Source organism: Phascolarctos cinereus, unplaced genomic scaffold (assembly GCF_003287225.1).
Source record: "Phascolarctos cinereus isolate Bilbo 61053 unplaced genomic scaffold, phaCin_HiC Scaffold_9;HRSCAF=440, whole genome shotgun sequence".
NCBI lineage: Eukaryota > Metazoa > Chordata > Mammalia > Diprotodontia > Phascolarctidae > Phascolarctos > Phascolarctos cinereus.
The window spans coordinates 250,292,445-250,317,591 of NW_027556402.1; the positions used below are offsets into that span (position 1 = coordinate 250,292,445).

The 25,147-nt window shown below is 44.1% G+C and overlaps 1 protein-coding gene across 3 annotated transcripts; it reads right to left on the minus strand.

Annotated features, from left to right (window-relative positions):
- Positions 1 to 20: 20 nt before the first annotated feature.
- Positions 21 to 24,675, minus strand: LPXN (leupaxin). Of its 3 annotated transcripts, none has more exons than XM_078148236.1 (9): positions 24,429 to 24,675; positions 17,307 to 17,449; positions 15,666 to 15,712; positions 13,365 to 13,464; positions 8,608 to 8,775; positions 5,047 to 5,223; positions 4,858 to 4,939; positions 1,368 to 1,516; positions 21 to 658 (listed from the first exon to the last, which is right to left on the minus strand). In XM_078148236.1, the coding sequence occupies exons 2-9, from the start codon at positions 17,310 to 17,312 to the stop codon at positions 389 to 391; spliced, it is 999 nt and encodes a 332-aa protein (XP_078004362.1). In that variant the 5' UTR covers positions 17,313 to 17,449; positions 24,429 to 24,675; the 3' UTR covers positions 21 to 388. The 3 variants fall into 3 exon arrangements, with proteins under 3 accessions (XP_078004362.1, XP_078004361.1, XP_020831850.1); XM_078148235.1 differs by lacking the exon at positions 24,429 to 24,675 and adding an exon at positions 20,447 to 20,583 and having other exon boundaries at positions 1,398 to 1,516; XM_020976191.2 differs by lacking the exon at positions 24,429 to 24,675 and adding an exon at positions 20,447 to 20,582.
- Positions 24,676 to 25,147: the final 472 nt, after the last annotated feature.

Below are 25,147 nucleotides of genomic sequence, written 5' to 3' on the forward strand. Positions count from 1 at the left end.
CTGGGAATAAAGCAAATAAATCACAACAGCAAGCTATTTTATTTTTCAATGAGACTGGTATCCAAGAGCATACAATTAAGAACTATCCCCCCCCAAAACCCCCTGCAATGTCTGAATTAGTCGAAATTCCAGCAGCCCCAGGAGCTATATAAAAGAGAGTAAAGTAAGTGAGAAAAGGTGGCCTTAAGGTGATCGGCATGCCTGACTTAGTCCCGCCCACACGGGTAATCTCAAAAACTAAATGCACCTGCCATGTCTCCTCACTCCCCCCCCCCCGGCCCTCCTTATCAGCCTGCTGAGAGGATCTGTGGGTTGTTTCACAGCCCCCTTCTCCTCTCTAGCCCTGGGTGATATCAGGAGGGCCCAAGGAGCAGGTTGGAGGTTGGAGCTAGAGAGGGAAGAGCCTAGTAAAGCATGGTTGACAATAGGCCTTGTCATTCTGCTCTCGGAAAATGCCCTTGGACAGCTGTGTCAGGCAGAATGCACACACAAAGTGCTCCGGATGAAACTTGCGCCCCATAGCGCTGATGCAGCGGCCAGTGATGGGCTGCTCGCACCCGTGGCAGATGGTTCCTCGCCGCTGATGGTAGTGCAGCTCACAGAAAGGCTGCCCGTTCAGCTCAAAGAAGGAGGCTGTGGAGAAAGCCTGGAAACAGTCCTGGAGACAAGAGAAAGAACATGCAGATGCTAAGAAGGGGCCACGTTTAACCATTCCCAGAAAACGGAAGCCCAAGGCTGAGAGCCCATAAGCCTATCAGGGGAACAGCTGACCTAAGTACCTAGGCAGTAGAGTTGAGGACATCATCTCTTAAAGAATACAGCAGACAAAAGTCAGGACTGGGGGTGGGGGGATAAGCATTTATATAGTGCCTACTACGTGCCAGTTACTGCACTAGTCACTTTACATATCTTATCTCGTTTGATCCTCACAACAGCCCTGGGAAGGAGGTGCTCCTATAATTCCCATTAAGAAACAGACAAACAACAGTTGAGGGATTTGCCCAGGGCCACTATGTTGTCTAAGGGATCAATCTGAACTCAGGTCTTTCCCACGTCAGGCCCCTTGCTCTGTTTCCCTATCACCTAGATGCCCATCAAGGACACTATCTGTCTATTCTCTTCTAGAGGGGCCTGTCTCACATGCAGATTTGGGGGGAACGCTGGGAAGAAAAGTGTTCTCTTTTCTGAAAGCTAAGTCACAGGATCATTAGATTTGGATTTGGACAAGGATATGATCCAACCGCCCTCATTTTACAGAGGAGCCCCAGACAAACCTGGTGATTTTCAGGTCATAGAGGTGGTATTCAAGCCCCTCCTTACTAGTTCCTATGCTACCTAATTCTCTCTAAGGCCCCAGGCTGACTGACCCCACACACGAAGCACTCAGGGTGCCATACGTTGTCCATAGCAGACAGGTAATTTTCCAACACAGGACGATTGCAGCCTCCACACTTGGGAGCAAACATGGCTAAGAAATCTTTCCGGCAGTATGGCTTCTTGTCCTTTTCATGGAATCCTGGGGAGACAGAGCCAAGGAGTCACTTCACCATGTGAAATAAGAGCCTTTACATTAAAAATCAAAATCGTCTGTGGTGTTGAGACCAGGTTAACTTATTCAAAACAAAATCAGTTGGCTGGGGGTGGAGACCTTTCCTCTGACAGTGAAAAAATCACACTTGATCCCTGCTATCTAGGTCTAGGAGGGCCTACTGTTCGCCACCGACAAGAGGACTGTCTGTCCTTTCCCACTATGGGGACTTGACTGTGATCTTCTTGGCTCCTGAAAGGATAACAAACGCCTTTCAGGCATCTTGAACTGGATTCGAGTAGACATCTTAAACTCAGTATGTCCCCAACCAAACTCATTATCTTTCCTCCTCTTACTTTCCCTGTCACTACAGAGGGCACCACCATCCTCCTAGTCCCTCAGGCTCACAACTCAGGAGGCATCTTGGATTCCTTACTCTCTCTCATCTCCCAAATCCATCTGTTCCCAAGGCCTGTTGTTGACACCTTTACAACTCTCAAATATTGCCTCTCCTTTCCTCCAACATTGCCACCCCCTAGTGCAGGCTTTCATTACCTCACACCTGGCCTACTGTATGTAAAAGCCTGCTGGTGGCCCTGCCTGCCTCACATCTCTCTTACACCTTAATTCAGCCACTAAAATGATTTTCTTGGAGCACAGCTATGACCAAGTCACTCTGCCCCTCTCTCCCACTCAATAAACTCTAGTGCCTTCCTCTCGTCTCCAGGAGTAAATATAAAATGTTCTATTTTGCATTCAAAGTATTTAATAACTAACTCCCTCCTACTCTTCCAGTCTTCTTCTTCTTCTGTTTTTTTTTTGGCTAGGCAACAGGGTTAAGTGACTTGCCCAGGGTCACACAGCTAGTAAGTGTCAAGTGTTTGGTCTGAGGCCGGTTTTGTGCTCAGGTCCTCCTGACTTCAGGGCCGGCGCTCTATCCACTGGGCCACCCAGCTGCCCCCCTTCCAGTCTCCTGGCTGTCCTATGAACAGAACACTCCAACTCTTGGCTCTTGGCATTTTCTCTCGATGTTCCCCATGCCTGGAAGGTTCTCCCTCCTCCTCTGGTCTGCCTACTGACATCCCTGGCTTCCTTTCAGTCCCAACTAAAATCCCACCTTCTGCAGGAAGCCTGCCCTCTCACCTCTCCATCCCGCTGCCTTCTTGTGTTAAGGTTTCCTATTCATCCTGTACATAGCTTGTTTGTGTTTATTTGTTAGCATGTTGTCTTATCAGATTGTGAGCTCCTTGAGAGCAAGGATTGTCTTTTGCCTCATTTTTGCATCCCTGGCACTTAGCCAAGTACCCGGTACACAGTAGGTCCTTAATAAATACTGACTGATTAACTGAACAACAAAAAGTATGGGAGCAAAACTGCAGCCACAAACATGGGCATGGCAAATACGGGCAAGGCGGCCGCCGTGTGTGGCGCCTCACCTTTCACAAGGTGCTTCAGGCACAAAGCCTTTCAGTGTAGGCCTAAGAGCCCCATTTTACAGATGAGGAAACTTGGGCTCTGCATGCAAAGTTTCACAACAGGCAGTCTCTCTTGCCCTTTACCTGAAAAGGACTATCAGAACTGAACTTAGCAGATCCCTTCATGGTCTCTGACCCCTGTGCCAATACAACTAGAAGAAAGCCACGCCAACTGCACTCCAAGTTCTGACTGTATAAATGAGAGAGTTGAAGAGATTTCTTTTCTCATTTTCACCTTTTCTATTGAGAGGAGAAGCCCACCACCGGCAGTTTTTTTTTTTCTCTTAGCAAATCTGGACAGAAGTGGGTAGAGTGAGCAAGGGCTAACTACAGTCTTGGGTAGAGATCCTCTCTTCTCCCCAGAGTCCTTGAACTATCCCCTGGGTCACTCGCTGATGTATTTCACAGTACCCAACTGACACGGCTTTGCTGAAGAGCAGCCGATAAATTAATACCATTTAAAGATTTGCTTTCTTTGTTACCTACTAGTGATGCCGGTTCTTAGATTAATAAATGTTTGTTGGATGAAAGAATGACTGTCCCATCGGATGCTTTCTTCTGGCATTTACTGCAGATACAAGAGGAACTCAAGCCTTCCCCTCCATCATACCAAAGAATTCCATAAATTTCACATGGCCCTAGTACTGTTAACAAAGGCAATTAAATTCACTGAGGTCTGCTATTAAGGTTACAAAAACCTGTTTATCATCACACTGGGCTTCTAACCAGTAGGACTGAACCATGCCTGGTAAATGACTATGAGGGTGAATAAAGCCACTTTTAACGTGGCTTTTGAAAGTAATGACTCAGTCATGTCAAATGACCCAGGAATGGCCCTCTGAGAAGCAGCTGCTCAAAAGAAAGACCCAGGAGTCTCAAGAAAGAGGCAGAGAAGTAACAACAGCCACTTCAAATCAGAAGAGTCTCAGGAGAGGAAGGATCAAAACTAATCAGCTAAACTTTGTGATGCCCCTACATTTAACAATGCAGCAAACTGAGAAAGTTTCAGCACTCAGCCCCTTGAGGCTCTCTCTGTAGCCAATTACCTCTGGAGGGCTGATGAGAAACATTGACAATTAAAAGTACCACAACAGGGAAAGGGGTGTTGATACCCAGCTGAGACTAAGAGCCATGAGGGAAATTAGTGAGCACCTGCAGGGCCAGGAGGGGAAACAGTGAAAAAGAAAGACGGGGATTCACTGTGGGCCTGCTCTCATGGGGCAGCACCTGCACCAGGGCAGGAGAGGAAAGGAAGCTCCAACCTTTAAGGGATGCAAAAAAGTACAGATGAAAGTGATTTCTCTGGAGGTTTAACAGTCAAGCGGGCACTGTAAAAAACTTCATTGTTTATGGTAAAACAAAACATGCTTCCGCTGCTAAACTGACCATAAAGTAGAGAGCTCTAGCTCAGGGCAGTCTTCCTGCAGGCAGGTCTGAATACAGACGTTCACAACAAGGGGCCAGGGGGACCTGGGCTCTGATTCCTGGACAGGCCTTTTGTGGCAAAAAGCCTCCATTTATAAATTTGTTATCATTGATTCTTGTAGGAACACACCACCCAAACAGAAATGAAGATGGTCTCTCCATTCAAATGAGGCCCAGTCTGGGAAAGGAGCTACAGGCTAGGGTCAAGACTGCAAGTTACTGGTAGGAATCTGGGAAGGGATGAACTTGAGCTACATGGCTCATCATGAAAACAAATCTGGCAGTCATTTAGGCCAGGCAGGCTTAAAGCAGGAGTTAGCACAAAGCTACCCTTGGCCAGCATGTGATGAGGATAAAGGAATGCCTGTGTTCTGTTCTTCTGCTAAATACATGCCCAGTGTCTGGAGGAATCTCCAGGGCCACACCTACCTTCCTCATTGAACACCTCTCCACAGCGGAAGCAGAAGAAGTGCTCTGGGTGCCAGGTTTGGTCCATTGCTGTCAGCACCTTCTGCAAAAGGGACATACACACACCCAGTGTCAGAATGTGACGATGCCACCACAATCCAGGTCTGCCTAGTTGGAACAGCGTGGAGGACCAGATGCATTCTTACTTACATCAAGAATGGGGGCAGCACAGTATGCACACCGGGGAGAAAAGAGCTGGTGGTAGTCCTTGGAGCAATATGCCAGGCCACTGCGCTCAAAGAAGGGGCTGCTGCAGCCGATTTCCTTTTTGCAGTGCGTACAGACAAAATGTTCTGGATGCCAGGTCTTCCCTAGAGCTGTGATCACCTGCAGTGGCAAAAAAGATGGCCAAAAAACCCCATGTATTAAATACCTACTATGTGAGAAGCACTCTGTGGAACACTAGGTTACAAAGACAAATAAGAAACAGGTCTGGTCCTCATGCTACTGGGATATGGCACATACACAGATAAGTAAATACCAGGTGAGCTAAGGAGAGAGAACATTAGTGGGGCATCAGGAATAGGTTCACAAGGAGCTGGCACTTAAGCTGAGACCCAAAATAGCCACTAAGCCTCCTCTAGGGCCTAACACAGGGGTGGGGGACCTGCGGCCTTAAGGCCACATGTGGCTTTCTAAGTCCTTGCTGCACTTAAGGATTTATAAGGCCACAGATTCCCACCCCTGGCCTAGAGACTCCACTTAACACAGTCCTTCAAAATGGTGAAGATGAGTCATACAGGTATCTGCTCAAGGGTCCTGCAAGGAAAATAGGAAAGAAAAATCTTTGCAGCAAGTTTCTCTGATACATGGCTTATTTCTCAAATATATAGAGAACTGAGTCAAATTTATAAAAATAAGAGACATTCCCCAATTGATAAATGGTCAAGTGATATGAACAGGTAGTTTTCAGAGGAAAAAAAATCAAAGCTGTCAACAACAGTCATACAAAAAATGTTCTAAATCCCCTGGAGAAATGCAAATTAAAACAACTCTGAGGTATCACCTCACACCCATCGGGTGGGCTAAGATGACAGAAAAAGAAAATGACTAATGCTAGTGGGGATATGGGAAAATACGTAATTTTATGCTAACATACTATTAGTGGAACTGTGAACTAGTCCAACCATATGGAGAGCAATTTGAAACTATACCCCCAAAGCAATAAAACTGCACGTACCCTTTGAGCAAGGAATAACTGCTACTAGCTCTATACCCCAAAGAGATCAAAGAAAAGGGGAAAAGGACCTATTCAAAATAAAAATATTTACAGCAGCTCTTCTTGTGGTGACAAAGAACTGAGAACTGAGGCAATGGCATTACAAGTTATGATTTATGTATGTGATGGAATACTATTTTGATGTAAGAAATGAAGAGGATGGTTTCAGAAAGACAAGAAGACTTACGGGAACTGATGCAAAGTGATGTGGGCAGAACCAGAACAATCTGTACAGTAACAGCAGTACTGTAAAGATAACCAAACGTGAAGGACCTAATAACTCTGATGAGCACAACGGCCCACCACAACTGCAAAGGACTCATGATGAAAAATGCTACCCATCTCCAGAGAGAGAACTGATAGACCTAGATGGCAGAATGAAGCATATTTTTTCTCCTCTTTTTCTTTTTATTTTTCAGAACATGGCTGATGCAGAAATTTATTTTGCATGACTTCATATTTGTAATGGGTTTGATATTTCTTGTATTCTCAATGGGGAGGCAGGGAGAGGCTGGAGGAAGGAAGAGAACCTAGAACTTAAAATAAAACAAAATTAAATTTAAAAATCTTTTTAAAAAATAAAGGATTCTGCAATCATTGGTGGCTACTCCTCTCACCTAACTTCCTCAGAAGGTCGCTACTTCACAGAATCGGGTAAAATGATGCCAAAATAAACATGGGAAACAAATGAAAAAGAAAATAAAGGAAACTCGGGAATTTTTTAATAAAGAAGGAGGATTTTCATTGCCAAATCTCAATTTGTAGTATGTAAGGTGTTAATTTTTAAAAAGTATCTGAAAATATACTTTCTAAAGTAACAGGTTAATATAAGAGAAGGAAAAACCAGATATAAAATCAAAGTTAAGGAACATTAATATTTAAAACCCCTCAAATTATAAAACATGTTGAGGAGGGAAGCATTCATTACTCAGGAGAAAAAACCCCACTGAGATTACTTAGCAGCATAGCAAAAAATAGGATTGGATCCATACTCTATAATAAGTTCCAAGGAGCTCAAAAATCTTACTATTCAAATGAATACCACAAGAATTTTAGAAAAGGAATGATATATTTATCCCAGTTGTGGAAAGAAGGGAAATTCATATCCACCAAACAAATAAAGGAAATGGCTGATGACAAAAAAAAGACTAACCTGACTGCATTTAAAATAAAAACTTAATACAATAAAAAGCAATGCATCCACAAAGAAAAGAACAGATTGGTGAAATCTCTGGTGGTAAAAAAGAAATCTGCTAAAAAGCTGACATTCAAAACCTCAACAGAATTGTCTCACACTTACAAGAGCAGTAGTTCACTCCTGGCGAAATGGCCATAGGGTGGGCACAAGCTGCTCCTGGCAGCTGCGGCTGCTGCTTTTTTTTTTTTTTTGGTCTGTGTATTCTCATTGCTTAGCTTAGGGCTAAAGACAGAATAGGGGCTCAATAAATACTTGGAGAAGAACATGGCAAACCACCCACTCCATCCAGTCCCAAGAAAACTCCAAATGGGGTCACAAAGAGTCAGAAACGACGGAAGTCAATGAACAACAACAGCAAATACTTACTGATCGATTAAAAATTAATGAACACCGAAAAACTCAGTTAGAATTTGCCAAGAATGAGGGGAAAATGCAAATTAAAACAAGTGAACATTTCATCTAAACAATACTTGCCACTTTGATGTAGGTAAGTGGGCTACCTAATGATGCTGCTGCTGAAATAAGAAGTACTATTACATTGTTGGTGGAGTTGTGAATTTGCACAGCTATGGTTACAGGCTTTCCCTTCCTCCACCCCTCCCAACAGTGAGGGAGAGGTGAAAGAAAGAGAAAGATTTTTTTCAATTGAAAAAAAATTTGAATTAGTATACCTTTTCTGGAAAGAAATCTGGAACAATATGCAATGAGTTATAAAACAGATCCCACATTTTAACCCAAAGATCCCAGTAGTAAAGGACATTGCTAATGGGAGGCAAGGAGTAACTATACAGAAATATTCAGAGTGGCTTTATGGGGAATAAGGCATGGTCTATCAGTTTAATGTCATATTATTGTACCACAAGAAGTTAGAAATATAAAGAACACAAAAAATATGGAAGCTTTAGATGAAGTGATCCAGAAAAGAGAAAACATTCATGGAGTAACAATAAACAAAAATAATAACGGAAGCAAAATCTGCTAATGTAAGCAGAAGATCAGAAAGGGACAGAGAAGCAAATCAAGTAGAATGTTAATATCTTGCTTAAGTTGACATATACACCTTGGGTTCATGGTTCATGTACAGTTATCTTCATTTTTGCTTATTTAAATGTCTTCGATAGCTATTCAAGGTGTTTTTTTTTTTATCATAAGAAAGGAAATCAAGACGAGGATAATCCAAAATGTTTACCTTAGAGAAAGCTCAGTCCTTGGTCACACACACACACACACACACACACACACACACACACACACACACGTGTGACTGCAGAGCACCAAGCCTGGACCTTCCTACCTTTCCAGCAATGGGTTTTTGGCAGGAAGCGCAGTGGCCCTTGGGGATGGTGGCAATGCCAAGGTCTTGCAAGTCCTGTTCCAAACCCCCAAGCATAGTGTCCAAGTTGGTGCTGGAATCTTTCTTCTTTGGCAGTGGCTCCTTGGGGCCGTCAGACTTCACCATGACCTGCCAGCAGGAAGAACAATTTTAAAAGGCACAAAAATCAGCAGCCTCATGTACTTTCATGTTCACAAGCCCATCCCACATCGAGATCCCACTATTACTTATGCATAAGAACTGGTGGAAAGGCTATCACCTAGGAAAAGTATTGAAAATAAAGGTGCCTTGCAGCAGCTAGGTAGCCCAGTGGATAGAGCACTGGCCCTGGAGTCAGGAGGACCTGCGTTCAAATGTGGCCTCAGAGACTTAACACCAGCTGTGTGACCCTGGTCAAGTCACTTAACCTAGCTTGCCTCACCCAAAAAAAAGAAGAAGAAGAGGAAGAAGAAAATAAAGGTGCCTAGAGTGGGTCCTTCTAGCCCTGATCTCTTATGATGCTATGTTCTATACTGGTACAGCTAAAAGAACATTGGCTTGGGAGTCAGAGGACGTGTTCAAATTCCACCTGTAACGCATACTACCACGGTGACTTCATTCTGCTGGAGGTGCTTGGACTAGATTTGCCTGAGGTCTGTTCCAGCTCTAGCTCTCTGATTCCATGACCTCAGAACCAGTCTAGTACCTTCCCCATAAACCATGTACACACAACCCCAAAATATCCTGGGATGTTGCTCCCTCATCTTAACAATCTACAATGACACCCTCTCTGTCCAGCCAGTCAAGTGCAACGGCAGATATGTAGTTTAGGGAAGCGAAAGCTAAGGCAAGGATGACAAGCATTTTCCATTGTCTGGAGGCCATGTAGAAGGATCCCAGAACTCAGCCCAAGGGCTAGGGGTTGAAGCAAGACAGCTTTCAGTTCAGTAAAAGGGAAATGGTGCCCAACCATGAAGACAGCAAGCAGGGGTGGCCTCTGTGACCCTGGGGGTATTCTGGGAGATGCCAGCTGATCATCCGTCAGGCAGGTGTCCCTGAGGAGGTTAAGGCCTCCCTGGATGAGCTCTCTCCCTTAACCAGCTCTAAGACACTATGAGGTAGTGGTGATAAGTGCAATGGATTTGGAAATCAGGAGATCTGAGTTCAAATCCTGGCCCTGATATCTACTAGCATGGAGAAGTCACTTTACTTTGCTTGATGATCTCATCAGCCCCTATGGATTTAATTACCATCTCTATGCTGATGATTCTCAAATCTACCTTTTTTTGCCCCAACCTCTCTGCTAACCTCCAATCTCAAACCTCCAACTTGACTTTCAGAAGTCTCAAACTGGATGTCCAGTAGACATCTTAAATTCCACATGGCCAAAACCAAACTCATTATCTTTCCTCCTAAACCCTCCCCTCCTCCTACCTTCCCTATCGCTGTCAAGGACAATACCATTCTCCCAGCCCCTCAGACTTACAACTTAGGAGTTATCTCGGACTCCTCACTATTTCTCACCCCCACCCCCATACCCAAACTGTTCCCAAAACCTGTTGACTTCATTCTTTGCAGTATCTCAGAAATACACATCTTCCTTTCTTCTGACAGTGACACCCCCTTGGTACAGCCCTTTGTCACCTCACACCTGGCCTACTGAAATGGCCTCCTGGGGAGTCTGCCTGCCTCAGGTCTCTCCCCGCCCCACCATCTGTTCAATCACCCATTCAGTGATTTTCCTAAAGCCCAGGTCTGACCGTGTCAATCCCCTTACTCAATAAACTCTAGTGACTCCCTATAATCTTCAGGAGCAAACACAAAATCCTTTGTTTCATGCCCAAAGCTCTTCATAACCTGGCCCCTCCCACCTCTCCAGTCTTCTTACATCTTATTCCCTTTTTACACTTTACACCACATATTCTTTGATCCAGTGACACAGGCCTCCTGGCAGTTCCATGGACAATATCCTCCATCTCTCAGCTCCAGGCATTTACTCGACTGTTTTCTCTACTCCAAATCCTGTACAACCTTGTGGGTTTTTCTCAGATCTACACTTGGCATGAGAGGTCTTTGAACAGAGGCTGGATGACTTCTTGTTAGAAATGCTGTAGACAGGATGTGAGCTCAGGAAGGGGATTGGCGTGGGGAGCTTTTTAACACTTAGGATTCCACAACCAGATTCTGCCCAGTAGGCCCTGTCATCACTAATATCTCACCTTTCTGGCCTTATATTTATTTATCCAATAAACATGTCATATTTATACCATGAGAAATGACATTACATTTGTCTATGTTGGAGTTTTGTCATGTAAGTCAGGATTTTATTTCCCCAACTGGCTCATAGGCTTCTGTCAAAGAAAAAAAAATCTTTTCTGCATTTTAGGCCCAAGTCTGCCAGAAACGACTTTGTGAATTTCACATAATTCTAAATGCACACATTTCTAGCACCTTCTCTTAGTGACTATTCCCCATTTATACCACACACAACTGCTTTGCACATAGCTACTTGCATGTTGTCACCCAACTGGAATGTGAACTCCTTGAGGACAAGGACTGTTTTTCCTTGTTTTGTATTCCCCAATGTGACAAATAGTAGATGCTTAATAAATGCTTGTTGCCTGTTATAGCTCAGAAAATGTCCAAACTGACAGTGCCCCACCCCACCCTTCACCCCACAACACTCCTGGACATCTCTCTACCACACGACAATTGCAGGTTGCACTGCAGATTAGCAAAGATGACCAAAAATGGCAATAGTCAATGCTGGAGGAATTGTGGGATAAGAGGTACACTAATATACTGTTGGTGGAGCTGTGAAATGGTACAACTGCTGTGCACAGCAACTTGGAATTATGCAAACAAAGTGACTAAAACGTTCATATCTTTTGAACCAGAAACCTCATTACTGGCCTCATACTCCAAGGAAGCCATTGACGTAAAGAAAATCCCCACAGACACTGAAATATTTATAGTATCACTTTTTGTGATAGCAAAGAATTGTAAATTAAGTCAATGTCCATGGGTTGGAGTACGGCAAAACAAGTTGTGGTACGTGAACGTCATGGAATATTACTAGGCTGCAAGAAATGATGTGTGTGCTGAATATAGAGAAGTATGGGAAGAACTACATGAACTGATGCAGAGGAAGTCCGAAAGAAAATAAAAGACATAATGACTAAAACAATGTAAATAGAAACACACACACACACACACACCCCAAACTAGAAAAACCACAAACCAAAAAAATCACAAGTGAGTGTAGCAGAATTGTAAAGATCAAGTAGGACTCAAATGAAGAGATGTGAGAGAACGCCTCACCCCACCCCTTGATGGAGGGTGGGATTTCCATAGGTGTTTCATATTGTACAGGTTTGGGGACTTTTTCAAGGTGTTGACTGATGGTACTGATTTCTTCTCTTCATTTTCTCTCTCCATTTCTCTCTCCTTTCTTCCTTCCTTCCCTCTCTTCCTCTCCCTCTCCCCTTTAAAAATCTCTCTCTCTCTCTCTCTCTCTCTCTCTCTCTCTCTCTCTCTCTCTCTCTCTCTCTCTCTCTCTCTCTCTCTCTCTCTCTCTTTTTAAAAAAATTACTATTTGTTACATGGAATGGCTCTTAGGGTGGGGGTGGAGGGAACTGGAGAAAACTCTGATGATGAAAAAAACATGACATTAATAAAAACTGAAAAATTTGTTTAAAATTTAAGGCAACATTTGTAGGAATCTTGAGCAAGGTGAAGTACCCTGTGTTAAAATATAGTTTGGGTTTATCATTCTACTGCATCTTAATCTTCTAAGGCTGTTCAATTCCTTCCTTGACTACTCACCTCAAGGACTGAAAGGGCTTCTTATTCTCTGTGATCAAGACCCTAATCCAAGGGCTCTTAACCTGAGGGCCATGAACTTTTATAAAATATTTCGATATTATGGGGCACAGTAGAAATACTCTTATTTCAAAATAGTTTCCTTATTTTATTTTATGCATGTAAAACCATTCTTCTGAGAAGAGGTCTGTTGGCTTCAGACTGCCAAACAGGTTCATGACACACAAAAAGTTAAGAACTCTTGCTCTAAACTCTTCTGAACAGAAAGGCTGCTACTGTCTCTAGCCAGCTCACAGGGCTGGTACTTTCATTTTCATTTATTTATTTTTCTTTCAGTGAGGTGATTGGGGTTAAGTGACTTGCCCAGAGTCCCACAGCTAGGAAGTATCATGTGTCTGAGGCTGGATTTGAACTCAGGTCCTCCTGCCTCCAGGGCCAGCTCATAGGGCTGGTACTTTCAGGAGATGAAGAAGGCAGGAATCCTGACTGGACATGTGGTCTTGTTGCCTTCCTTGGGTCTCAGGTTTTTGTTCTTGACCTTCTATACACTTTTCCAAAGGGAAAAGAAAAGTCTAGAAAGGACTTCAGACTAGAGAAACATGTATTTCTTGCCATTTTAAGTTGAATTAAAAGGAAGTTTTTCATATGTTTCCACGTTTCTTCATGCTCATGACTATTATCACAGTCTCTTTTTTGTAGCACACTAGCGTGTAGCACAGCTCTAGGGATACAATCCAGCACAACTGAACGGCTTTTGGTCTGGGACACACGGCTGGTGGCACATGAATGCACAAGTCACTCCTTGAAGAAGAATGGAAACCAGAATCTTTACAGAGGTCCTACACAGAAAGCCTACTTCGATCATTATGTATGCCACTGTTCATTGCGAAAGCCTGAGGGCCAGGGAACATGCTTACCTTGGCCTGCATCTGACACAGGTGAGCCATGAGCTCATCTAGCTGAGCGGCTGCTGAGGTGGCCTGAGGCAGCGGCCGGTCATCTGGTTCCTGAATGTCACTAGGAAGGAGAAAAAGTATCAAGAAAAGTCCCCACCGCCCAAATCACTACCAACTGCACTTTGAACTGTCACTTCTCGAGCTCAACATCTGACCTCTAAACAGAAAGTTTTCCAAAAAGAAAAAGTCAAAAAGATGAACTAAAGGCAGGCTGGACGTTCTGTCCTGTGCTTCCTTATTTGGTTTTGGTCTCCATTTGCCACTAATACAAGTGCCAAGAGCTAGTCTCAGTTTCACACAGGAAAGTATGAAGTGTCTAAAGGCCCATTTTCAACAGTGCTATGTAGTACTGAAAGGACCTTTCCTCTTAAAATGGCTTTCTCGAGGAAAAATGACTTACCAATTTATTACGTTTATTTTCTCTTCTGTCATTTTCATTCATTGATTCAATGAACATTAATTAAGCATATAGTGTGTGCTGAGCACTAGGTAAGGGACGGGTGGGAGGTAACATTTCTAGAAGCCATGGTGCCTGGCTTCATGAAGCTTACTTACAGTCGAATATCTGACTAGAACACAGAACACATAGCACTACTGAGCTCTGGTCACTATCCCAACCCTGTCATCGATGCACTATGTAACATAAGAAATTGTTCCACCTAAGTCTCTCTTTTGACATCTCTAAGATAACATTAACTAAATATGGTTCCTCACTCTCGCTCAGGGGTGAATAATATGGCTCTTTCTTATAAGAAAAAGACAAGAATACTTCCCATGGGGTTTGCTCCTAAAGGCAAACAAACAAGGTAGGAGGGACACAATGGATAAAACTATAAAGGCAAGTTTCTTGCAGCTATGTGAATAGGGACTCACTTGTGCAAATACCATTACCTAAAAGAGCCACATGAAGACCATATATCCTGTGGAGAACCACAAATACACATCATAAAAGTATTAAACTATATCCAAATATGCTAATGTTTTCGCCAAATATATTTTCACCATCTCCCTTGAACACAGAGAATTAAAAAGGTGGGAATTTTAAAATGAAGAGAATTATTTTATTATTTAAGAATAATTTACTATTAATCCTTCATCAATTGGTATCGAATCTAAGCATGCAAAAAGTATCTGAGAGGCTGATTTACAAGTGACATATTAATTTATATTTCTACTTAAAAGTCCCTAGAAATGCAGGTGATTAGATGCAAGTAGAAAACTACCAGCCCGGTATAGTCCCTGTCTTTAAAATGATGGCAAAGCTTTCCAGGCCCTTATTTATACCTTATTTCTGTTGCCTCTGATTTCAGGGTAACTAGGGGAAACAGCTGCCAAGCTGTTTCTTAACCCAAAAGAAAAACAATTCACCTAATTGCTTTTCTGCCTCACAGGTAATGGGGTGGATGGCTGTCTGTCTGCACAGGCGCAAGATGGGGAGGAAAATGTAACACTTCTTTCTAGCCTCATTTATTACAATGGAGGAAAAATAAAAAGGAAAAAGACCAACGGATCTTTGAGGTCCAAAGAAGCAGTAATAAAGACAGCACTGTGGAATAGATCAAATGAGAAATTCAGAATAGTCAGAAGATCTTGGTTTAAATCTCAGCTCTGTTATTTATCTCCCTCATGACCTTCAGCAAATTAGTTAACCTCTCTGAGCCTTAGTTCCATCAGCCTTGAAAAGAGGGGGTGAAAAATTAAAAGTAAAAATAGCAGTGTCTCTTCTGCTACTATAGGTACTCTAACACCTGTAAAGTAAAGCTTCTCATGGCATCACCGTCCAGCATTCCCGGTGCTACCACCTGCCTCCAGGGTAGGCTCCCACTGCCATGTTGCTCAAGCACCTTAGCAGCCTCACAGGCAGAACAACAAATAGCCGTGACTAATCAATAGGCGACATAGTCGGGCGGTGGGGCTGTGATCCAAGGATATCAAGTTTATACGCCTTGGCTCTCATACTGTTAGGCAAATCAGTTTCTCTCTGCTTGCTTGCCCAGAGGGGCACAGGAGAAGGGAATATCTGGCCAGCTCCCCATCTGCTAGGCAGGGCAGGACCATATGAATTCTGGAATTCCCTCTGCTTTTCCAGATCTGGAAAAGAACAGCTCTCACTTACCATTATGGGACTCTGCAACCTAGACCTGCTCAGAGATGAGAAATGGTGGTGAGACTATGATAAATGTACGATCACAGATATCATTATCAATCTACACATTCACGGCAACCAAAATTTAAATAAAAAGATCAATGAAAATAGAATACCTGTAGACATTGTCCTCTTCAATCTTTGTAGTATATATCAGCTGCGCCTAAGACACAGAGGTATGGCGAAAGAAAAACAAAACACCGCCATTATTTTGGCATTCATTGACTGAAATCATCTGTAGCTATGGTTCTAATTTCCTAAGAGAACCAACTGATGCCTCTCTCCTATGAGGGTCCTCTGTACCTCAAAGGAGGACTATTCCAATACAGAAAGCCCTTCCTTCTGGATAAGTAAAGAAGGCAAGGAGAGGAAAAAAGTCTGCTCATGCCTATCCTGTCCCACCTAGATTAGAATCATAGGGCAGTTAGTCACGGCTTACCTTTCTATAATAAATTTATCAAGGTTTTAACCCTCTGACTAGCAACCACCTGGAATAATCTTTGAGAATTGCTAACCTCTTCTTAAGATACATCTGAGAAAGTCCCTTTCTCAGATGAATGCACATAAAATCTATGTTTTAGGTTTTTGTTCTTTTTTTGGGGGGGGGGAGTTGTATATATCTGTGGTTACAATGGTTCAAGGAACTGCTAATGAGAAAACTCCTTCTGCCAATGAAGACTAGAACCTTCTCTGAAACTTTTAGTTTTAGCAATCTGCTTGGGGGTTCTGAGACGTAAACCAGAGATCACATGACCATTATAGGTCAGAGGTAGGGCTTGAACCCAGGGCTACTTGACTCTGATAACAGTTTGAAATTTACTAAATTATGATGCTTTTCCTACATTGTATATGTTATCTCACACAGAGGTTGCTCTTCCTTCCCCATCTAATATGGCTGACTCCTTGTGTAAGCTATAATCAATGCTGGGTTCAGAGAAATAGGGGAAGACTTGTATAAACTAATGCAGAGTGAAATGAGAAGAACCAGGAGTAAAATTTGCACAATAACACCACCACTGCAAAGACAATTTTGAATAACTTCAGAACTCTGACCACAGCAATGACCAACCATCATTCCAGAGGACTGATTACCTATGCTACTCTGCTCCTGACAGACAGCTGAGTAATGAACTCAGGGGAGACAATGAGACATACATTTCTGGACGTGGACAATTTGGGAATTTGTTTTGCTATACTATGCATACTCATTATAATGGCTTTATTTACATTTTAAAATGGTATGAAGAGAAAGAAAATAAGTACTTAGTTTCTTTACTTGAAAATTAAATTTTTAAAAATTCAGTGTATACTGAATATAGAGCTGTATCTATTTCTCTTTCAAACAGCTTTCATTTCAGGGTACATCCAATATTGGGAAGACCCCTATATTCTGAGCAATATTTCAAATATCTGTGATTTCTCTTATGTTACTACACCTTCCAGCACAGCACGTTGCAACTCCTCCCCACCTTATGGGGGTCAAACAACTTATTGCTGTGAGTGCCAACCTTTGTCACTGGTAGCCAACCCTGTGGGGCTGAGGCCTCTGCTCAGTCCTCAGGGTGACAGGCACACAGTTCATCACTGAGCCAACAGAGCCTGACGGGCCTTGCCGCAGCTTCTTCTTTGCTAGAACAACCTTCAAGGACTCAAAGTCACGGCCATGATCTAATGAGGCACTGAGGGAAGACTTATTAATAATCACGCACATGCAACCATTTCCCTACATGCCCAGGAAACTGAAGGAAAAAACTCACCGGCATGGGCTGTGAGTCCTCTGCGGCTGGACAGGCCTTGGCTGCTTCCACCACCTTCCCATCCTTGCTGGGTTGCAGGAGAGGTTCGGGATCCTCATTACTTTCCCCCAGGGAAGATCGTTCCAGTTCTTCCAACAAAGCATCTGGACCACCAAAGAATAAGCGACAAAAGACAGCAAGTAACACGTGACTGTCTTCTCACTAAAGCAGAACCTTCCAGCCCCATCTCTCTGGTCTACTCTCCCATCGTTTATTTATTGTGCTTCCTATGGAATGAGATCATGTTTATAAAGTGCTTAGCACAGTGCCTGGCATACAGCAGGCACTTAATAAATGCTTGTTCCCTTCCCCTTCCCTGATTCTATCCCAATATACATACGCTGCTTCTTCAGAGTGGACACTGGCAATGCTTTGTGCAGACCATGGCTGCTTCCTATTGTCTACTACCTATGGTTCCAATATTATAGTCCATGACTTCATTAATGCAATGAGCACTGATTTGGAATCTCAGACCTGGGTTCAAATCCCAGTTCTATCATTTACTTTAAGATGTCTTGGGCAAATCATTTCCCTTTGGGTACCTCAATTTTCTTAACTATACAGGGTGTCTCAAAAGGCTTAGTGCAGTTTAAGCTTTACTAGCTTAAGGAGTTTGGAAACTGTCAGAACTGTAACTGCCCCAGGCAGTAATAACACTCTGGATCTTTAGCTGAGCAGGAACAACAGAGCTTAGCACCTAGTTAGCAAGAATAATTAAAATTGCAAGTTTCCAGATGGCAGGCTGTGGGTGAACTTTCCTATCCCACTGTGTTCTGCTCTTTTCTCCTCCCTTCCCCTCCCACATTAAGCCCTGCAAGCTGGTGTCCCGGGATCTGTGACTCCTCGTCCTCCCACAAGGCAGTATCCCCAAGCCCATCACCTCTTGTGCCAAGTATAGATTGTGGTACCCCCAGGACAAAAATGTCTCCCTTTAGCTCTGGCCTACATGACTGCTGAGCTCTCTTTTAGCTAGGACACGTGGTGATCCCAGCAGAATGGCATTCCATTTTTCTTCCTAGTAGTCATATGGACTAAATAAGCCAAAGTGGGGGAAGGGTCATGGTTAGTTTGTCAATCCTGCCCATTTTTCCCAGTCTCAGGGCAATCAATGCATGAGTTTCAAGTCTCTGATCTCTAGTGGCCTTGTTCCTCTGGGCCCATCACTAAACTCAGTGTTCTAAACAACACTCAGATTTAAATAGCAGAGATGGTGCTGACTTGTACTGCTACAGGGAGTTTCCCCACCCAAGAGTTCCTCATGCCAGTGAAATCACAGCTGGAGTCCTTAAGCCCTAAACTTTACTGACTCCCCAAACATCACGGCTCCCCTCTTTCAATCTGCTAGCTTTGCTTAAAGGACGCATTAGTGATTCCTAGCCTCAAGACAGACTTTTATTAACAATGGAAGCCAGAAAAGCCCTGTAAAAGTATTTACCAAGGAGGGTGTACTAGGTAGCTAGTTCAGTATTGGGGCTGGGGGGAAAAGGGTAGGGTAGGAAAAGAGGGAGCTTCAAAACCCACCTCTGTCCCCAAATCCATTAAACCCAGCTAGTAGGCCTCAATCACCCTGCTTTCCTCTATGTCACTTCTTTTAATACATCATGTTCTCAGCCGGATTTCATAATTTCAGGATGACTATTTTCAGTATTAGCAATGAGGGGGGAGGGGAAAGGGGGCACAGGTTGGGAGAATGAAGTGATATAGCATAGACTGAACACTAGAACACGATTCTACCCACAACTTCTTGAGGTCTCATCAGTAGCAGCTGCTAAAGAACATGGTGGTTTGGGTTTGTTTGTTTTTTTAAATATCTATGGTTTCATTAGATCACCTACATGTTATGTGCACCAGATCACGATGGCAACCAAAGCTTGCTGGTAACCTAAAAAGCAATGGAGAGTGGCACAAAGAGTATAAACTAGCTGCAGCACTTTACATTTTACATGAGGAGCACAAAGGCTCTGTGAACGCTGGTAAAGGAAGTGGGCAGATCATGAACTGAGACTGAGAGATAGCAAAGAGACAGCCTGTGAGTTATACTGGTCCTCACGACATCCACTCCTGCCCACAAAGGCGAAGGCCTCTCGAGCAGAGAGCAGATTACCTATGGAGGATCAAGGAAAACAGAGACAAGATTGGCCCGAGTTCTTGTGGAAGGAGAACCCACCTAGGGATGCCAGGCTCAAAGAGCAGTATGTGGTCTTCTGGCATGAACAGCACAAGGTTCATTCCAAGTTACACAAAGGATCGTGGACTTCAGAGCTGGCAGGCAGGGACCTCAGAGCCACCCAGTACAATCTGTAGCACTGGATAGATGAGCAAACTAAGGCCCAGGAAGGTTGTCATTTGCCCAAGATCACACAGGTAGTAAATGTCAGAGGAAGGAGGTAAAGATGCAAATCCTCCTTTGTTCTCTTTCTTTTTTCTGGCGAGTTGGGGGTAAAGAAGGAGAAGGGCAGACTGTATCCATATGGGGAATTTCCAGTGTGGAAATTCCCTCCATTGGTAAAGATCAACAGTACAACATTAATTTATAGACACAGAAAATTAAATGACTTATCTACAGTAACACAACTAGTATGTCGTTGTAGTAGAGGCAAGATTTGAACCCAGACCTTCCTAAGTGCCAGGATAGTCCTCTAATCACTACACTATGCTGCCTCTCATTGTTTTATTTTTATTTCATTTTTACAACAATCACTATACTTCCTCTCCTTTTGTTGTCTTTTATCCCAGCAGCAATCTCAGCTCTACAAGGCTCTCACCCAATATGACAGGGAAATGGCTGGATGATAAAATCTCAAGCACCTTCCAAGAAACACACATCCTTCTGATATATTAAGGTGACCATTTCAATTCCACTTAATTCAAAAGTGCTTGTCAGTCTAGCAATCTAGATCCTCCAGCTGACCCACCATGACAAGGGGACGCCCAACACAACGTGTACAGTTCTTCCTGCTCTTGGGGTGGGGAACAGAAGTGAAAACCAGATCTTTCAGCTTCTCTGCACAACCTAATTAGCCTTCAAATAAGCCCATCTACAGACAGAACCCAAATTTTCATTCCCTTTTTGCTTCTTCATGGAGAAGCCCCCCACTCACCCAGTTCTTCCATCGTCACAAACCCAAGTGTCTGCAGTCTCTAACTCCAACAGGTCGGAGGGTTGGAAGACCACAAAGCAACTGAGACTGCATGAAGCACTCTCTAGTTCTTCTTTTAGTTCCTGTATTTGCTTAGCACTTCCTCTCTTTGATTCAATTTAGGGAGTTTTTTTCTACTTTTTTTATGAGTCACGTACTTTTCAAAGTATGGTTAGCAGTATCTGAAAAAAAAAATGTGACTGATGAAAGAGAGAGCTAATTTGGCCAAATGGCCTGATTGATAGGTTGGCTCTGGAGCCATGAGGAACCATGTCAAGGTTTGCCAATGACCAAGATCACAAGGAGAGAACTTGGGCTGGATTCCGTGCAAATGAATGACTCATGTATATGCCTCAAAAAGTCATTCCTCATTAACAAGCTTTATTCCAGTGCCACAAAACCTCAATCGCTGACAATGTTTGTACATGCTTGTATATAAACCATTATTATCTGTAAGTCTATTCTATGCCAACTTGATCTTCAGTTCATCAGGGCAATTGTGCCTCCCTTTATACCTCACTAGGACTAAAATGCAAAGAACAGACAATCTATTATTGCTAAAGTTTTTATGAATAGGAATAGAACGTGGATGGAAATTGGGGATTTCCAGTTTGCATTACTCTAAATAACCACTGGATGTCAGTGTTGCTCTAAGGAGCTTCAAGGAAATTCATCAGGAAGGGGATGCATTTATTAAGAATGAAGAAATGTTAATCATATTGGTGGGGAATGGACCAGCCCCAAATACTGCAAGGAAAATATAATTTTGGTGTTTGCCCTAAAACTTTGCATCTGGTCCACAAGTTAAGTGAATGATTTATATGAAACCCAGAACTGTATTCTGAGATACTATTTCAGCAGTCTTCCTGGATCCTGCGGCTTGGTTTTCTTTTGATTCCATCCCTTTGAGGATTTCTCCTTCTCTGATTAGACTTTTGTTGATAAAACTAGCCAAGGGCCAAGATAGGGGAATAATAGAAGGTATGAAAATGTAAGTTTGAGAGATGAGTAAATGTAAATTGTTTTGGTACACCAGGCAGCTCAGGTTTAACATAAACACTTGCTTGAGATGATTCTGGCAAGCAGCTCCTCAGGCTGCTTTCCGGTAAGGTAGACATGTAAAAACCACAGAAACAGGCGGCTCCTGGGAGATGAAGGAAGCTACAGAGGAGAGGGCCTGTAAGGGAGACCCAATTCCTGGTGCCTTCCTGCAAGGCGCCATGACATCGATCCCTCTAATCCAGACTCGATTCCACGTGCCTCCTTCCTTCTCCTAAGTAACCGCAAAGTTGAGTGATCAGGGTCTACTTCCCACTCACCTAGGCAGAGTACAGCTCTCATTTAAAGGAGGGTCCCTACAACAGATATAAGAACTCCTATTTCTCATAACAACTTTTGTAATCATTAATACAGGGACTAGTCCATTTTATAGATGAGGAAACTGAGGCTCAGAAAGGTGAATTGTGTTGCTTGGAGTTAGGAAACTAAGAATAAAGATTAACTTCTCCAGGAGACTCAGAATCTCAGGGTTTTAGAGTAGCAAGAGCCTTGCGGGTAAAAAAAAACCAACTCCCCCATTTTAAAGCTGAGAAAGCAAGCCTGAAGAGGAGAAATGAACCAAACCAAAGGTCACAAAGATAAGTAGAAGGCAATATAGAACAGTAGAAAGAGCCACTGAAGAGCCAGAAGCCAGAGGTTGGAGTTGTGTGCTCTGCTAGCAGACGGACCCTGGGAAAATCAGGATTAAAATTTAGTTTCAATGACCTAATCGGACTGATTCATTTAGTAGATGCCCAAAACGGCGAATGACATGGTGGAGTCACACACAAATAGTAAGTGCCAGAGAGGCTTTGCTAAGTGCAAAGCACCACCCCACCCTATGTCCTCTGATACCAAATCTGGGGCCCTTTGTACAGAACGGTACAATGGGGAAAACTGCTACATCACAGGGACCCCAGTCTGCCACAGCTGCCTGGGGCCCTGGCCAAGTTCCTTCCTCTCCCCTGGCTTCCTTTGCTCATCTGTAAAGTCAAAGGTTGGGCTCAGTAACTTCCAAAGCCCCTTCAATATCCAGCCGGAACCTGTGATTTCATTGGCAGAAGGAACTCCTTGATGAGCAAACCCCGATGCAGGCTGATCACTTCTCTACAACATAAGCCTCTCAAGCCGACTCCCCTAGTGCACTGAAAGGTCAAGTGACTTGTCAGTGTTCCATAGATATTGAACTCAATTCTTCCAGGCTCTGAGGTCAGCTGTCCTAGGTCAAGTTGCCTCTAATCTCTATATCCATAAAGTGAAATGATGAAGATGTTAATAGCAGTAATTAGCATTTATTTAGACAGCACTATGTGTTAAGTACTGCATTAAGAGCTTTTATTATCTCATTTAATCCTTACAACAACTCCAGGAGATAGGTACTATTCTGATCCCCATTTTACAGTTGAGAAAACTGAGGCAAATAGAGATTAAGTGCCTTGCCCAGGGTCACACAGCTTGTAATCATTTGAGGCAACATTTGCAGTCAGGCCTTCCTGACACCAGGCCCAGCCTCACAGAGTGCTTGTGATGCTTAAATCAGACAAGGTATATGTGAAGCACTCTTCAAGGTCTGACAGGGGCCTAAATCTAGCAGTCACCAGGAAACGAATCTCTCAAGTCTGAGACACATCAGGGTTTCCAAAATACTGCTCCTACATGCTTTTGGGATAGGTCATACAAGTATTACTTATCAATCAATATTTATTAAATACCTACTATGTCCCAGGCACTGTGCTTAGTAGCCGAGATACAAAAAGAGGCAAAAGACTGTTACTGCTCTCAAGAAGCCAACAGGAGAGGCCAGTCAAACAAAAATATACAAAGCAAGCTACGTACAGGGTAACCAGGAAATAATTAACAGAGGGAAGGCATTAGAACTAAGGGGGATTGGAAAAGGTTTCCTGTAAAAGATGGGATTTTAGTTGGGATTTAAAGGAATCTAAGAAAGTCAGTAGTTGGATATGAGGGAGAACGTTCCAAGCATGGCGGACGGTCAGAAAAGTAAACTGAGACTTGGAGAGGAAAATATGGCTACCCTACAATCAAAAGGGTGGAAACAGTACCAATCATCAATAGAGCCCCTCCTTTTAGAGATGGGGAAAACTGAGCAGGCAGAGCCAGGATCTGAAGCCAGGCATTCAAGTTCCAAGTCAAAACTAATTCTCCTGCACCAGAGGCAGCCAGGTGACAAAGCGGACAACATGTGGACCTTAGCGGTCAGAGAGACAGATCTGAATCCTTCCTTAGCCATTTATGAGCTGTATGACCCTGGACAAGTCACTTAACCTCTCTTTGATTCAGTGTTCTTATCTGTAAAATGTGGAAAATGATAGCATCCAGTGGCACAGCGGAAAAAGTGGTGGGCCTAAAGTCAGGAAGTTTCATCTTCCAGAGTTCAAATCCGGCCTCAGACACTTACAAGCTGTGACCCCGAGCAAGCCATTTAACTGTTTGCCTCAGTTTCCTCATCTGTAAAATGAGATGGAGAAGGAAATGGCAAACTGCTCTAGTATCTCTGCCAAGAAAACCCCAGGTGGGGTCTCCAAGGGTCGGACACGACTAAACAGCACTCCGCAGGCCGCGGTGACCTTCACCCGGGACAATCGTTGTGAAGCGCTTGGCAAACCTTCCGGGGTCACTGTTATTTCACGTGAGAGGTGAAGGGACAGAGACGGCAAGGAAGGAACTCAGCGGATGTTGGCAGGGCCCGGCGGGAGCCGGGAAGCCCTGGGTTCCAACCCCACCGTGTGATTTGGGGTGGGTTATTTAACCTCCCTGGCTAAATCTTCAATTAACGGAGGATGAGGATGGCAGAACCCCTCCCTCGCCCAAAGCAGGCAATGTTGCTAAAGCGCTTCGACAATCACAAAGCGCAATGTCAACGTCCGTTATCAGCAATAACTACCGCTTCCTCACGCTCCGGTCCAGCTCCTTGCCATGCACGCAGGCCAGAGAGGACCCCCCCCCCCGTGGCGAGGGGGGAAGAGGAGCCACCACTTCCCGGCAAACGTGTCCCATCCTCCATCAGCTCCGCCAGAAAAAAAGCCTCTTGGGAGCCAGACTGCATTTCCCATGGTGTCACGCTTCACAGACTCACTCCCAGAATCCTCCGCACAGTCCCGCTCTTCCTGTACCGCCTCCACCTACAGACTCCAGATTCCAAACTACACGCCCCGGGCTTCCTGGGCGAGGGGGGCTAAGCGCATGCGCCAGCGAAGAGGCGGGCTCGAGAGCCCCTGTGGCTCCGCCCCGCGCGGTGCCGCCGCCATTTTGATACGGACTTTCATCCTCCACCCGATGAGCTTTTTTTTTCTTAAAGGAGAAGCGACAGCTCAAAAAATTTACCCCCATCTCCTCGACAGAACTGGCAGAGCCGAGGGCAGGAAGATCGAGAGAACTGGAAGAGGGGCCCAAGGCCCGGACCGAAGGCCTGCCTAGGACAGCTTCCGTGGCCTAAGAAGTGAGGGGAAGGAGGGGTTGAAAGGGCCCCGGTAGCACGAGCAGCCCCAGCACCTCGAGGCGAGTGCGCGCGCAACCTCCCTCCGGAGGCTGGAGGAAGGAGAGCGCGGGGCGGGGCCTCCGGACGCGGGGAGGGAGGAAAAAAAAGTCACATTGGGACTGTCG